This window comes from Anguilla rostrata, chromosome 2 (genome assembly GCF_018555375.3).
Source record: "Anguilla rostrata isolate EN2019 chromosome 2, ASM1855537v3, whole genome shotgun sequence".
Lineage (NCBI taxonomy): Eukaryota > Metazoa > Chordata > Actinopteri > Anguilliformes > Anguillidae > Anguilla > Anguilla rostrata.
This window is the reverse complement of record NC_057934.1, coordinates 30,160,185-30,174,693: the sequence shown is the minus strand read 5'-3', so window position 1 is coordinate 30,174,693 and position 14,509 is coordinate 30,160,185. Positions and strand designations below refer to the sequence as shown.

The 14,509-nt window shown below is 40.0% G+C and overlaps 1 protein-coding gene across 4 annotated transcripts; it reads left to right on the top strand.

The window, feature by feature from the left end:
• The first annotated feature begins 45 nt into the window (after positions 1-45).
• On the top strand, positions 46-14,164 carry c2h6orf120 (chromosome 2 C6orf120 homolog). Of its 4 annotated transcripts, none has more exons than XM_064321500.1 (2): positions 46-178; positions 12,019-14,164. In XM_064321500.1, exon 2 carries the CDS (start codon positions 12,030-12,032, stop codon positions 12,630-12,632), a length of 603 nt encoding a protein of 200 aa, XP_064177570.1. In that variant the 5' UTR covers positions 46-178; positions 12,019-12,029; the 3' UTR covers positions 12,633-14,164. The 4 variants fall into 4 exon arrangements, with proteins under 4 accessions (XP_064177570.1, XP_064177571.1, XP_064177569.1 ...); XM_064321501.1 differs by lacking the exon at positions 46-178 and adding an exon at positions 238-671; XM_064321499.1 differs by lacking the exon at positions 46-178 and adding an exon at positions 242-734.
• The last annotated feature ends 345 nt before the right edge of the window (positions 14,165-14,509 follow it).

The window sequence follows — 14,509 nt, the reverse complement described above, 5'->3', positions numbered from 1 at the left end:
AAGGAAGCGGAAGCGGCTTTAAGGGGAGAAATGCGCATGTGTGTTAGATAAGCGCTGCTTTGTGGCGCGGAAGAACTTGGGCGGAAAGGGAGTTCAATTCGTGTAGAACGTTCCTAAACCATACCACGAAACTTGACTGACTGTTTGCATAATCAGCAAACATTTTACCAACATTATGGTACATAATATTTTTTCTTGAATAATACGTTTAAAGGTGTGCCATTGATTCACTGCGCGTGCCATATCTGTTGTTGACCAAGGTGGTTAGGCAGCCAAGATTAACTAAAAATGGAGGACTTGCGTGATGACTAATGTAGTCAAGGAATCGCATTATTTCCAATCATTTTATAGCTGAGAGATACTGCTTCGTTGCGAAGACACTCATTCAACAAACCCTCACATTTAACCTTTTTAACTAGGTGTCAGTATATTGAACTGTCGGTAGTTGTATTTAATATATATAGCATTTCATTCGAGTTTGCAACACTTTTTAACTGCACGCCACCTACATAGTTGCAAACCTAGAAATATTAATAATGATTAACTGATTTAAAAAAATAATGAATTCGAAACATGATTGGACGTTCACTAAACGCCAACATGTAACGTTCTCGCGAGATGCAACTTTGTGGTTGTGGAACATGAAGAAATGGAGAATTGGAGAGACCGAGGTAGCTAGCTAGCAAAGTGCGTGTGGGGATTTTTTAAAAACGTTGTCGGTCTAAAATGTGTGGGTGAGTATTGGGCCAAAGCTACCTCGCAGTACAAGCACGTGCTTATATTTTTAAAAATCGTACAGTATGTGTACGTTTTCTCGTGGCAAACGGGTCGAGGGCTTTGATAATTGGTTGTTTTAAAGAAGCTAGTTTTCTAGTGAGCTAATGTACTCAAACAAACCTGTGGTAGCTGACCGGTTATTTTTGGAATTCCAGTATGTTGGCCGTGGTCATTACCGGTGTTCTAGTTCTAGATTCTAGAAAGTACGTTAGCGCTAACTAGCTGTGCACATTTATACTTTATACTGGCATGACCAGTTAGAACTGTACATCTAGGGGTATAGCACCTAGAGATCACTAAATAGAGGTGCGATATTTGTTATAAAGCAAGGTTATGTTAGCCGATTGGCTGTCTAGTTTGCATTTCATTTGGCAAGTCGGCATGACCGGAATTGGCTAGCCGGTTAACGTTGTATTTTTCCTCTTGCTGTACAAAGTAAATACAACGCGTTATTACGGTGGGTAACTAGCTTTTTTTAAACCTAGCTAGCTAACTAACTTTAAACTGTTATTGCAACCTTACTTGAATTTGAAATTTGATTACGATTCGTCTGCTAATTGGCAGTAGCTAGATGCAGATACCACGATAAGTTCAAGTATGTATCGGGTGCATTAGTCCTCTCCAAGTTAGACTAGTTCATTGTTGCACTCTGTAGTAGCTAACAACAAAATATGTAAGTGCAGCCTATTTATGTTGGTATAGTTGGATACAACAGACATCTTGTGAAGGTATCGTTAACTGATTTAGGATGTAGGTATGTCATATTTAAAGAAAAACTCATTAAAGCTGAATGAGTCTGAGCTGACACATCACTGCAATGTAGATATTCCTGTGATCCTAAAAAAAAAAAAACAAATGCAGTAGGATCTGGTTCTCTTTGCATTGTCACTTGAAACTAGCAGGGCCTGTTGAAAATGATCACAAGGAAATAAGATGTATGTTTATCTTATTTAAAATCCTCGATTGTTGTTCTTGTATGCTGAAACGAGCATCAGTGGTGTCTTAATGAACCGGCGGTCACGGGAGAAATATGAGACAGAGATTCCACTTTAATGGGCAAGGTATAATTTATGGAATACATTATACCTTGGGTTGGATTCTTCTGTTATTTTCATTGAAGCACAATAATTTAAGGTATTTCGTTTGCATATTTAAAGACTACTCCTTATTTTCCGCAGTACATAATCATTTCAGATTGTGAGAAATCATTTTATTAAATTAATTTTACCAGCTCGGATCTGTCGTCCGTCTTCCTGTCTGAAATTCTTGCTGTCTGTGACAATTGTGAGCAAATGTGGATGTGTGGCATTTCATCATGGAAGAGGGGGGAAAAAAATCTGTCTCTCGACCTGATTTTGTGGCATAAATCTGCTCTGACCTGAAGGGTATTATTTGTAAGAGTCAGTAGTCCACGGCTGAATACTAACTTGGAGCATCTTGGTTTAGAAACAAAGGAAATGGGCCTTTATACTAGTGAAACCAGCCCCCAAAAATGTTTGTGTTCTGGACATAATGCTGAAATAAATGGCAGAAATTGCAGGACAGTGTTATGCCTTGATAACTTTTGTCTATAAGGTATGTTCAAAATTGCATAGAAGTTGAGTGTAAAGATATTAAATCAGTGGTAAATGCCAAATTCCATGATGTTTATCAAGCCCAGCTCAAAAAAGCTGTGCAAAACTACCTATTGTAATGGACTGATGTGACCTCATCTGAACCCACTTTAGACTTCTGTTGAAAATGTTTAATTTATATTGAGGCCTCAATTTGTGGATATGCTGTATGAAAGCTTTATGTTTCTGGTGTGGGAATAGCCTGTAGGTGTGCACTTCTGAGATAGTGACTCTTTTTCCACTAGTTTCAAATTACCAGAACAAACCATTTTGGATATTAATAGCAGCAAGTGTAGGAGCCTGTCACTGGCTGTTCATAAATGGCTTGCATGATATTGGATAACTGGTTTCAGGTTACAGTCAGTCAGTCAGTGTCCTATGTAAGTGTTGAGAAGTTATTTTCAGCCTTGGAATTGCAAACTGTCAGTCCATCATATTTTAGAGCAATATATTCTAATCTGTTTACTAATCTTACTGATTTGTGTTGGTGGTGAGATTAAGAAGTTTTCAAAATGAGTAACTTTTCATATAGGGCCCAATCATCACTTAAGATGAACACGTTTAACCTGGACTTACATGCAAGTTTAGTGCTTTTTCTCCCCCTACTTGCATCCTAGCTTGGGTGACTTAGTAAAAAATAGTTAGGTGTGTATAAATATAAACCAGAGAATTGAAAGAGGGTTTACTCTACTTTTCACATCACAGTGAGTCTGTATATTTCCATAAAACCATATTGAGTCAATTTGGTAGTGAATGTAAAAGCATTGTTGTACCTTTACAATTATTCCATATGCTGATAATTGTAAAGGTACGACAATGCTTTTACATTCACTACCAGATTGACTCAATATGGTTTTATGGCAATTTACAGACTAACTATGATGTGAAAAAGGGAGTACACCCTCTTTCAATTCTCTGGTTTATATTTATACACATCTAACCATCATATAGCCCTCACCAAGTCCATACAGTATATAAATCTGTCACCAAAAAGCCAGCAAGGAGGAGCCTTGCTGGCTGTGAAAAAGTGCACCCCATGTTTGAGTAGCTTGTTGAACCCCTTTAGCAGCAACACCTTGAACTATGCCAATCACTTTCTGTATGTTTATCTGCCTCTTACCTTGCATTGGAGGAATTCTGGGCTGTTCTGCTCATTGATTTTTGAGGCCATTTGTTTACGCACACAAGGTCCCACCGCAACATCTCATTGTGGTTCATGTACAGACTTCGCAAACCTCTGGCTCTTTTCTTTTTCAGCCTTGCAGTTGTAGATTTACAGGTGTGCTTTGAATTATTGTCCAGTTGCATGATCCACTTTTGACCAAGCTTTAGCTGCCAGGCAGTTGGTCTCTTTTTTTGTGTAGAATATTCTGGCATACGCGGAACACCTCGGATCAAATTCAGACCATGCCAGTGCCGACTGTGACTGGTTGCGCCATAGGGTGATGAGAAACTGGTGATAGCATCGCCCAGGGAAAGGGAGGGTTCTGTCGGATAGGGTTCTACTTGCATTGCTGTCTAGCAACCTTTGCTGACTGATCGTGCACCCATAGATTGCAGATGTGCATCACTTATAGGTCTATATAATATTTATATTTGTAATATTTATATTTGTATGACAATATGTGGGAAAAATTGTCATGCAGACCATATTTTCATTTGGATGATTTGGGAACCTTTTAAAAATGTATTTGGGCTATACCATGGCTTTTCTGGTTGCTTGATTCTGATTGATCAATGAGTGGTCATTATTTCTGTACAATGACTCATGTATAATGATTATGTCTTAATCTCACATGATTATAACCTCCACATAGGCTACTACTTAGTCAAGTAGTCTGGTCAGAATGGTCAAAACTTTATAGTGTCTGTATGTTACATGGTTAACTAGGTGATTTTATACAAGATGGAGTTGACGGGAGCACAATGGCCCTCATTTATCAATCTAACGTAGAAACCAGCGCAGAAATCATCTTACGACATGGTTCACGTGTGATTCATGAAACGTTTGTATCTCGCCAATCACAGCGTAAGAATGATGGGGCGTTGATAAATGCGGCAGCTTAAAACAATCGTCATTTAAATATCACGCCCCTATATATTCTCAGTTTAGAGGCGTCGCCCCTAGAGTTTACGACATGGAGAAGCGTAATATGGCCAGAAAGAGAAATTTCTCCAACCTAGAAATAGAATCTGAACCAATTAGGCTAGTTCTATTTGGCAGCTGAAAAGTTGCATAGAAGGAAGTCAGAAAAATGCAGTGTGGAAGGAAACCACTGCTGCGGTCAACAGCGTTGCCGTGGAAAATCGAACTCCAGCTGAGGTTGGAATAGCCTATTTAATTTATACATCCATTTCGGGCATAACAGGTGGCGAAGGAGACACAGACCTGTGTCCGAGCCGGATAATGGTAAAAATTTAATAGCCTAGGCTACTAGTATTGAAATAATTACACGGTTGCAAGGTTAATTTATTTCTTCATTTTAATGACGTTTTAATGATGTTATAAACATGCTTTCGTTTCGTTCGTTTCGTTTTCGTCTTACGGGCGCGTAGAGGTCTTCTGACAGAGCCAGATCTGCCATTGCCGAGATTTGATGACTGTCAAAGCTTTTGTTTAAATAGGTGACTGAATAAGCATCTAACCTAATTGCTTGTAATTATGTCACCAGTAGCGTAGCCTAACAAGTTGGCTATCTCAAAATGAAAGAGAAATTAATCTCATAGGCTACACCAAAAAAACTGTTAACCCCGTTAATTGCAAACAATTTGAAAATAACTATTTATGTTAGGGATATGACACAGTCGATGTAGTCCTTTAGAATATTTTGCCATGGGCTATATATTTTGAAGAATAACAATTCTCTGACTCAGCCAGATTTACTATGCTGCACCGCAAGTCCACACTGACATGAAAACTTGCGTACACGAGTTGAGACTTGTCCTGAGATTTGATCGTAGCCTCCACTCACGTCCAAATTGATAAATGCCGAGCTTTGCGTGGAAATGACCGTACGCCCAGTTTTCTGTCGTACGTTCGTTTCATAAATGAGGGCCAATGTGCATTGTAAAAGAATACATCTTGGTGCAGATGACAGTGGAGCATGGTAAGTGTAGTCTAACTTAATGTTAGCTACTAGTGGCCATGTGAACTATCAGCTAATTTGGAGTAGCCTATGCATTGTGTAAGCTATGCCATAGCAAGATGATGGTATGTTTTGATTGTGGGATGGAAGGACAATCAATGCTAGGAGATGAGATTTTATTACAAAAATTCATTTATGCTACTATTTTATTATTGCCCATTTGTTGCCTTTTGCAGTAGCGTTTAGGCGCCTCCATTTGCGCCAATTGGAACACTTTTTTTCTTCATTACCAAAAAAAAACGAAATTTCCTTCATTACTGTTCCAGTAGTCAAAGTAAAGGTGCTTGAATTCATTGAGTTGTGTTCTTGTTTCAAGAGAAAATGGTTTCCCGCAAACAGCCTAGTTCTATAGCTTTATATGCTTCTCAAAATACCCTGCAGAAAATTCCAACTTAAACCAGCCTAAGATGGACAAACTGGTTTAAAACTCTTTTTCAAGGAATGGTTTTTGTAATTTGTGATTTTTTTCTGTAGTGATTATGTACTTCTGATATTGGATGAAACAAGATTTCTTTTCCCAGTCGTGCCCTAGGATTTATAGAACACCAGGATGAATGTTTGGTGTGGATTGAACAAAGCAGTAAAATTTGACATGCGTTTTCCCAAAAGTGGGCCCAAGTGTCCTCAAGACCTCTCCAAATTGGAATATTTTGTGTATCTTTTTGCCCCAGCCATATTCCACTTCCAGATGCTAATTCCATTGAGGGTGAAATTCCACAAAACAAATATTCCTTTTTTACTCATTCTCTCTTTTTGACTTAGCCCTGGATTTCAGTCAAATGGTGTCCTTTTGGAGAGCTTCTATGAACAAAATGTGTTCATAATGGTTATTTATCACACAAACTAAATTTAATTAGAGACAATCAAACCAGTTGGTTTTACCTTGCTGTATGCTCTGACCTACACTCAGTTGTCTGGCTGCTGTAAATCAGGCTTGTAAGCTGTAAACCTCCTGATCAGGGTAGGAGTTCACAAGGAGGAAAATTACATAGTCAAATCATTAACGATTTACAATAATGTAGTGCCCTTTATCACTACTGCAGTGTCTTTTATGCATGCATTTGCCTATAAACTAACAAAGCTCTGATAAACACATCATGGTTCTGTGTTTGTCTGCGTTTCCTTTTTGGGCCGCCAGATGGCGGCACTTCAGTTTGTAGTTCTGTTCGTTTTCCCTGTTTAATTGTATTATTGTTTTCAATTATTCTGTTATTTTTTGGTTATCTCGTTTTCCCTTCCCTCTCTGTGTGTGCATTGTGCCCTCCTGTGTCTCGTCAGTGTTGTGTCTATTTAAGTTCTTTGCTTCCCTGACTTGGGCTGGTTCCTTGTGTTTCCGTATGTTTCTCTGCCTCTGTGTTTCTGCCCATGAGTTCCTGCCCTGCCCGAGTTCTGTTTTGCCTGTTTTTCTTTTTGGATTTTTGGTTTCTGCTGTTTTTCTGTTGTTAAGGATTTCTTTGTGTTTTTCGAGAGTTGCCCTGTGAGGCTCTTTTTTCCCTGCTTTTTGTTACCTGTTTTGGATATTAAAGTCTTTGTTTGGAGTTTTGTGTTTTTCACTCTGCGGTTGGGTCCTGGTCCCCGTTCCCTGACAAAACGATTGATCAAGTGTGTGCTAAGCTTCCGCTCCCTCACTTTGCCAAAAAATACAAAGTGAAAGTTACTGGGTATGCAGCAGAATTTATGATTTCAGCTAGAAGAAACTGTCTGTATCTTACATGGAACGTAGGATACGTTTGAAAGCTATGTAAATGAGCTTGAGGAACATAAGGCTGTTAGGTCTCTGTAATGTATACAACGTTTCCGAGCAGCGTCACAAATCATGATGGGTAGAACATGGAGAGGGTCAATTATTTTCGCAGTAAGAGTTCAGTCCTCAACTACGAGCTCGCAGCTCCCAGCTCACACCTTGAGCTGTATTCCCAGCTCACTGATCTCAGCACGCTGATCGCAGCTCCCATTTCCCACCTTGCTTAAACATCATTTTTATCTTTCTTTACATAATAATCTGATGTCACAAAGATTTCGCTTTAGTTATTACAGCTCGGGAAGCTACACCGCATCTTAGTTCAATACTGTGTCTTTAGAAATTCATGCTTTTTCAGCCGGAGAAGTGGGCTGTCTATAGTTAGTAAAATGCAAGGGGCCGTATTTCCCTCATGGCATAGCTCCCCCATGGTTCCAATTCAGACTTTGCTCCACAACTGTCTATATGAAGGCAATAACTAAACACAATATATACATATATATATTACTGTATCACTTGAACTGTTAGTAAGTGTAATTCAGCATTTATTCGCGATTTCATTCTCACTCTTGCTGTGCTGCGTAGAACTCTGGGAAAGCGGGTGGTGCTAACTGGATTTTCCAGTTGATTGGACATTGACTGCACTGACAGTTCTCAATAGTCAAGTCAATGAGTGAGTCTGAGATCAAATTTAAAATGTGAGTTTGATATTCAAGAATTATGTTGAAGAGAATAAACAAGTGGACATGACTAAAGAAGGCTGTTGATTTTTACAGTATTCTATGGGATTAATGTGTACAGTGCTTGAGGCTGGAGTGATTAATTCCTATGGGCTTATCACAGTACATTTATGAAGGCACATGTGCTTGATTTGATTTGCCTTTAACCATTGAAACTCCTCATAACCAAATAGGCCTATATTGTATGCATTTGTAACTGAGTATATTGCGTTATTACAGTGTTCTGTTGGCTCCCCAAAGTACTGAGGTAAATTTAGGTTCATTACGCTACTTGTCATGAGATGCACTTGGGCGCACTCTCAAGCAAACTATCACAAGTTCAATTCATCACCTGAAAATATAGCCTACACCTTTGCAGAATTAAATGTGTTTTGTATTGTGAACGCATTGCGAGTTCTGGCTGGTGGTTCAGAAATATGACATTACTGGCTGGCTTTATCATGTGAAACTAAACATACCTACACAGAAGTCAGATACTTTTCATTTTCATAAATTGGAAATGACGTGCCTATGTTGCCTTAAGCCTGTCTATAGTTTCACATTATTATGTTATTAATTTTACATAAGCCTGACTCTGTCAATGACTGCTAGAAATGTCATGCTCTGGCATGCATATTTGGATGTTTAAAGTTATTAAAGGATAGTCATTCTATAACATAGTTATATTTTCCTCATCAAAATGAAAGAAAACGCAAGAATTTAATCATCCAGAGGGATATCCATTTATATGCCAATGCCGATTCCTGCGAGGTGTGAGCTGGGATTAGCGAGGTGTGAGCTGGAAGCAGCATGGATTGTACCTGCTTATTTCTCAGGTAGTAGCTTGCTTTTAGGTAATTTACTTGCCACTGGAATGTCTGATATATTTTTTTGCTTTTTGTAAGTTAGTAGTTGCTTTTTTAGGAAAATGGCATTTTCCGTGTTTGAAATTATATTTACGTACATAGGAATGTTCATTTTCAAATGCTCCGGAAAACGCTTTCAGTAGTAGCATAGGCTAATTCATGATGTCAGTATGAGGTGCAACAGCACCTATCACATAAGAGAGAGACTACTGGAGCAGCAGTGGCCTGTTATTCCTACACTCTCTGGTCCCAAGGTGACTCCAAGGGGAAATGCTACTTTGACCTGAAGCACATGGCCTGCATCCCTTTGAATGTGCCACAGTTTTCCTTAGTATTCAAGAGTATGCCACAGTGTCATGTCTCCTGTAACTTGTGAAAGGACTGCTGAAGTCTGCAGAACCTTTGAAAACAGCTGCAGCTTCTCAGCAAACAGCAGAGAAGGAATGTGACCACTTTATCTGTGGACAAACTCAGCATTGTGCCTCTCAGCAGACCTGGACCCTGGAGGTCAGAGAATGAAAAGGGTAGGGTGGTGCAGATTTGGTCGGATGGAAGCTGTCAAGGCTTCCTGTAATGGTGTGAACACCAATTAGCCTAAATCTTTTTAAAGCAAATTTTTAGTAAGGGTGGCTTGGGATGGCAGGGGTCTTTATTTTGATTCAGTCTCCACAACTGAATTAACTGGACTCTGTATTAATGCCCGTAATTTTGGATGACATATTGGATGTCTATATATATGCGCACGCACTCACTGGCCACTTTATTAGGTAGGCCTACACCTTGCTAGTACCCGGTTGGACCCCCTTTTGCCTTCAGAACCTTAATTCCTTAATGCCTTAATTCTTCGTGGCATAGATTCATCAAAGTACTGGAAGCATTCCTCAGAGATTTTGGTCCATATTGACATGATAGCATCACACAGTTGCTGGAGATTTGTCGCCTGCACATCCATGATGCGAATCTCCCGTTCCACCACATCCAAATGGTGCTCTATTGAATTGAGATCTGGTGACTGTGGAGGCCATTTGAGGGCAGTGAACTCATTGTCATGTTCAAGAAACCAGTTTGAGATGATTTGAGCTTTGTTACATGGCACGTTACCCTGCTGAAAGTAGCCATTAGAAGATGGGTACACTGTGGTCATAAAGAGATGGACATGGTCAACAACAATACTCAGGTAGGCTGTGGCATTTAAACAATGCTCAGTTGGTACTAAGGGGCCCAAGTGCGCCAAGAAAATTTCCCCCACACCATTACACCACCACCACCAGCCTGAACTGTTGATACAAGGCAGGATGGATCCATGCTTTCATGTTGTTTACGCGAAATTCTGACCCTACAATCTGAATGTCGCAGCAGAAATCGAGACTCATCAGACCAGGCAACGTTTTTCCAATCTTCTATTGTTCAATTTTGGTGAGCCCGTGCCAATTGTAGCCTCAGTTTCCTGTTCTTAGCTGACAAGAGTGGCACCCGCTGTGGTCTTCTGCTGCTGTAGCCCATCTGCTTCAAGGTTCGACGTGTTGTGCGTTCAGAGATGCTCTTCTGCATACCTCGGTTGTAACGAGTGGTTATTTGAGTTACTGTTCTGTCCTATCAGCTCGAACCAGTCTGGCCATTCTCCTCTGACTTCTGCCATCAACAAGGCATTTTCTCCCAGAGAACTGCCGCTCACTGGATATTTTCTCTTTCTCTGACCATTCTCTGTAAACCCTAGAGATGGTTGTGCGTGAAAATCCCAGTAGATCAGCAGTTTCTGAAATACTCATACCAGCCCTTCTGGCACCAACAACCATGCCACATTCAGAGTCACTTAAATCACCTTTCTTCCCCATTCTGATGCTTGGTTTGAACTTCAGCAGATCGTCTTGACCATGTCTACATGCCTAAATGCATTGAGTTGCTGCCATGTGATTGGCTGATTAGATATTTGCGTTAATGAGCAGTTGAACTGGTGTACCTAATAAAGTGGCCTGTGTGTGTGTGTATATGTATATATATATATATATATATATATATATATGTAGCTACTATAACAACCTCTACTGCTCTGGGAACGCTGGCTTTATACTAGATGTTGGGGCATTGCTGCAGCAATTTGCTTTCATTCAACCAGAAGAGTATTAGTGAGGTCGGGCACTGATTTGGTGATTAGACCTGGCACACAGTTGGCTTTACAGTTGATCCCAAAGGTGTTGGATGGGGTTCAGGTCAGGGCTCTTTGCAGGCCAGTCAAGTTCATCCACACCATTCTCGACAAAACCATTTATGTTTGGACCTCGCTGTGTGCCCAGGGTCATTGTCATGCTGAAACAGGAAAAGGTCTTCTCCAATCTGTTGGGGGAGCACAAAATTGTCTAGAATGTGATTGTATGCTTTAGCATTAAGATTTGCCTTCACTAGAACTAAGGGGCCTAGCCCAAACCATTAAGAACTGCCTTAGATCAAGGGGTGTCCAGATACTTTTGGTCTGACAGTGTGTATGTGCATATATATTAAATATCTGTATCCCCAACATCCTATATCCATTTCATTCTCTCACAGGCCTAACTGTAAATTATTATTTCTGTGTGCAGTATTTCTTGTATTATCCACAGATTTTTTTAAATTCATGGATACATATTTACTTTGCCTTTGTAAATTGGATATGTGACAGAATTTGATATTGCCTGCACAACTGAGGCAAGTGAACAAACTTCAGAAAATTCTGTTTCATGAACATTTCAATTGACCACCCACCTTGACTACTCCTGCTTTGTCGGACAATGTGTTAAATCTTTGGGAAACATGACTAATCTTAGCTAGCTATCTCAGGAGATAATTGGACATTTTTGGAGATCAGGAAATATAGCAACAAGAAAGTAGAAGTTAGGTAATGTTGGGTAGGTAGCTAGTTAACTTAATTTGGATATCACTGTCAATCATCCAGGCTGCTGTGTTAGCCAAGCCAAACCAAAGCAAGTCAACAGGTCCGCAGTTTAGCGACCATAATGTTACTCTATTCTACTACAGTTTAAAAACGTTGTCTTGCCTTGATTTGTCAGGCTAGCATTATGGAATAGCAGTGTGTATAAAAATATAAGTGCACATAGAATTTTGACAGAATTGGCTAGTAGGACATGCTTTTTCACAGTTTTGTTTCATTTTTAATTTCAGGTCCCCTGTAGATGAGCACAGGAGGACATCCTTCAGCTGGTGACAGGCCACCAACCATGGCACTGCACTGGAGTCACTTGACTGTGGTGCTCTTCCTGTCCCAAGCTTGGGCCTTTCTGCATACCCAAGAGGAGGACTCCATCCCAGAGGAGTGGGTCCTCCTCCATGTGGTGCAGGGGCACATTGGAGCAGGGAACTACAGCTACCTGAGGCTGAACCATGATGGCAACATCATCCTGCACATGCAGAGTCTCAAAGGCGATGCAGACCTGTACGTCTCCGACAAAACCCTACGCCCCAGCTTTGACACATACAAACTCCAGTCGGTCACGTGCGGGCAGGACGTAGTTGTGGTGCCTGTGGACTTTGTACGCCCTGTGGGCATTGGGATCTATGGGCACCCATCTCACCAAGAAAGCGAGTTTGAAATGAAGGTGTTCTATGATCAGACGATCCCTGAAGACCCCTTTGACAAGAGCTCATACCCCTCAGACAATGGGGGTAAGCAAAAGAGACATCCGCAGGTGTCTGATGAGGACTATCAGGAAGACGAGTCTATCCTGTGGACCATTCTGATTGGTATTTTGAAGATAGTGCTTGAAATTTTGTTTTGAAAAGTTTGCCTTGATATCCAATCACCCTGGGGATGAATTACTGCAATTTACAGTGAGAACACTGCAATTTGTGTCAAGCTAAATTTTGCACTGTGAGTTTGATAGTGAGTTAAAATGCAGGGACCAAATGCAGGTGCAAAGAATCATTGTGAATAACATGCTATTTTGAGAATGGAATGATAGACTTTGATGACAGGGGGACATATCAGAATCTGTAGATTAATATGCCTGAATGCTATCCTTTCTCAGAATCAAGTGTAGTATTCACCACAGCCAAACAATGTTTTTTTTTTTTTTTTCTTTCCCCCTAAGCAAATCTCTAATTTTACCCACCACTGGTATTAGTACTGTATATCGGGTTTTCATGTACCATGTTGAAACCACACTTCTAAGCCTGTACTATGCAAAAATAGTATCAGTATAGAGCGGAGACGTGCTTTAGTGCCTTTGATCGATTTCTTTTTTGAATGTGAATGTAGTTCTATCATCATTCACAATCATTTATTCATCAAAAAATGCAGAAGGGAAATGCAGATGTTTTAATGTAATGTAAGGATGCGGCCCTTGAGATTTACAGAGTCATCTTGTCCCAAATGTTTAACCAGGTTTGCAGAAAAATCACTGAGGTTTGTTGGTATTGTTTGTAGCCATAAAAGTCACAAATTCCCAGCTAGTTGTTTATTGTACATGGCACAGGAGCCGAAAGCTGTGGCTTGTGATGCTGTGATTTGCTCAGACACATTGGTCTACATTATCTAGCAAAGGAAGGTCATGCATTTCCATATGCTAACCACTTTGATTCCAGGATGTGCCCTCTACTCTTCCTAATGTTTCTGTGTCAACAAATGAAAATGGTCAAATCGGCATGTGCAAAGAGGAATTTTTGATAGGAACACATGGCAAGAATGGTATGGAGAGATGTAATTGTTTATGAAGCATACTCCCTACCCCCCACGCCTTCACTTCTAAAATCCCATTCAACCATTCAATAAAGTCTGTCTTGGTGAGCTATTTGTTTACCTTACTGACAGAGCCAAGCCCCCTCTAGTGGCCTGCACATTTTCAGATGGCCCACTGCCAGTGTGATGTGGCTGCTGCCTCTGCAGCTTCACATCCATTATAAAACCCAGTAGAGTCCAAGGCTTGTGCTGGGCCATCATATGCTCAATGCATCCATAGACATTGGTTATTTTTTGTGAGGCAAGGAGGCAATTCTTTAACATGGTTTTATTTTAAATCACTTGAGCATGATATAGTTTATTGCAATTCCTGTAAATGTCATGTCAAATGCTTTTCTGTTCAATCATTTAGATATTTTGCACTGTTTTACTTTCTGTTAGTCTTAATCTCAGGGTCATGAAATTGACTTCTGTCTTTTTCGATTGTTAAAAGGTACAAATGTAAATCAGTTCACTAAATGTTTTTAAGGGTTTCATTAAAAAAATAAGAAGTTTGTTATAAATAATGACCCAGGGTGCTGTTCTCTAAATTGATACGTTGGATAATGCGGAAATAAATTTTTTTAGACCGTATGTCTAAAATTTGTTATCAGACATTTTTTATGCCACTTGTTCCCGTTGTGAATGTTGAAGCAACATGGTTTCTCGATTCAAAATTTTTGGGAGGTAAATGATTTTTGTGGAATTTGTCAATGCAAGGTGCTGCACAACATTTGTTTACTACAATTCCCCTTAACGGGATAAAATGTATTTTGCTTTGCACAGCGAACTAGAGATGCTTATTAGAATTTTCAGTGTGAACTTGACAGGGTCCTATGTTTTTGACAACATCAGAAGGAAAGATTGGTTTTGATGTGGTGATCAACACCCCAGGAACAGGCTCAGGTAACCATGAAGGATGAGATGGCAACAGCAGGT

Coding starts and splice junctions, on each gene's coding strand:
- c2h6orf120 (XM_064321500.1), top strand. CDS start 12,030: ATGAGCACAGGAGGACATCCTTCAGCTGGTGACAGGCCACCAACCATG.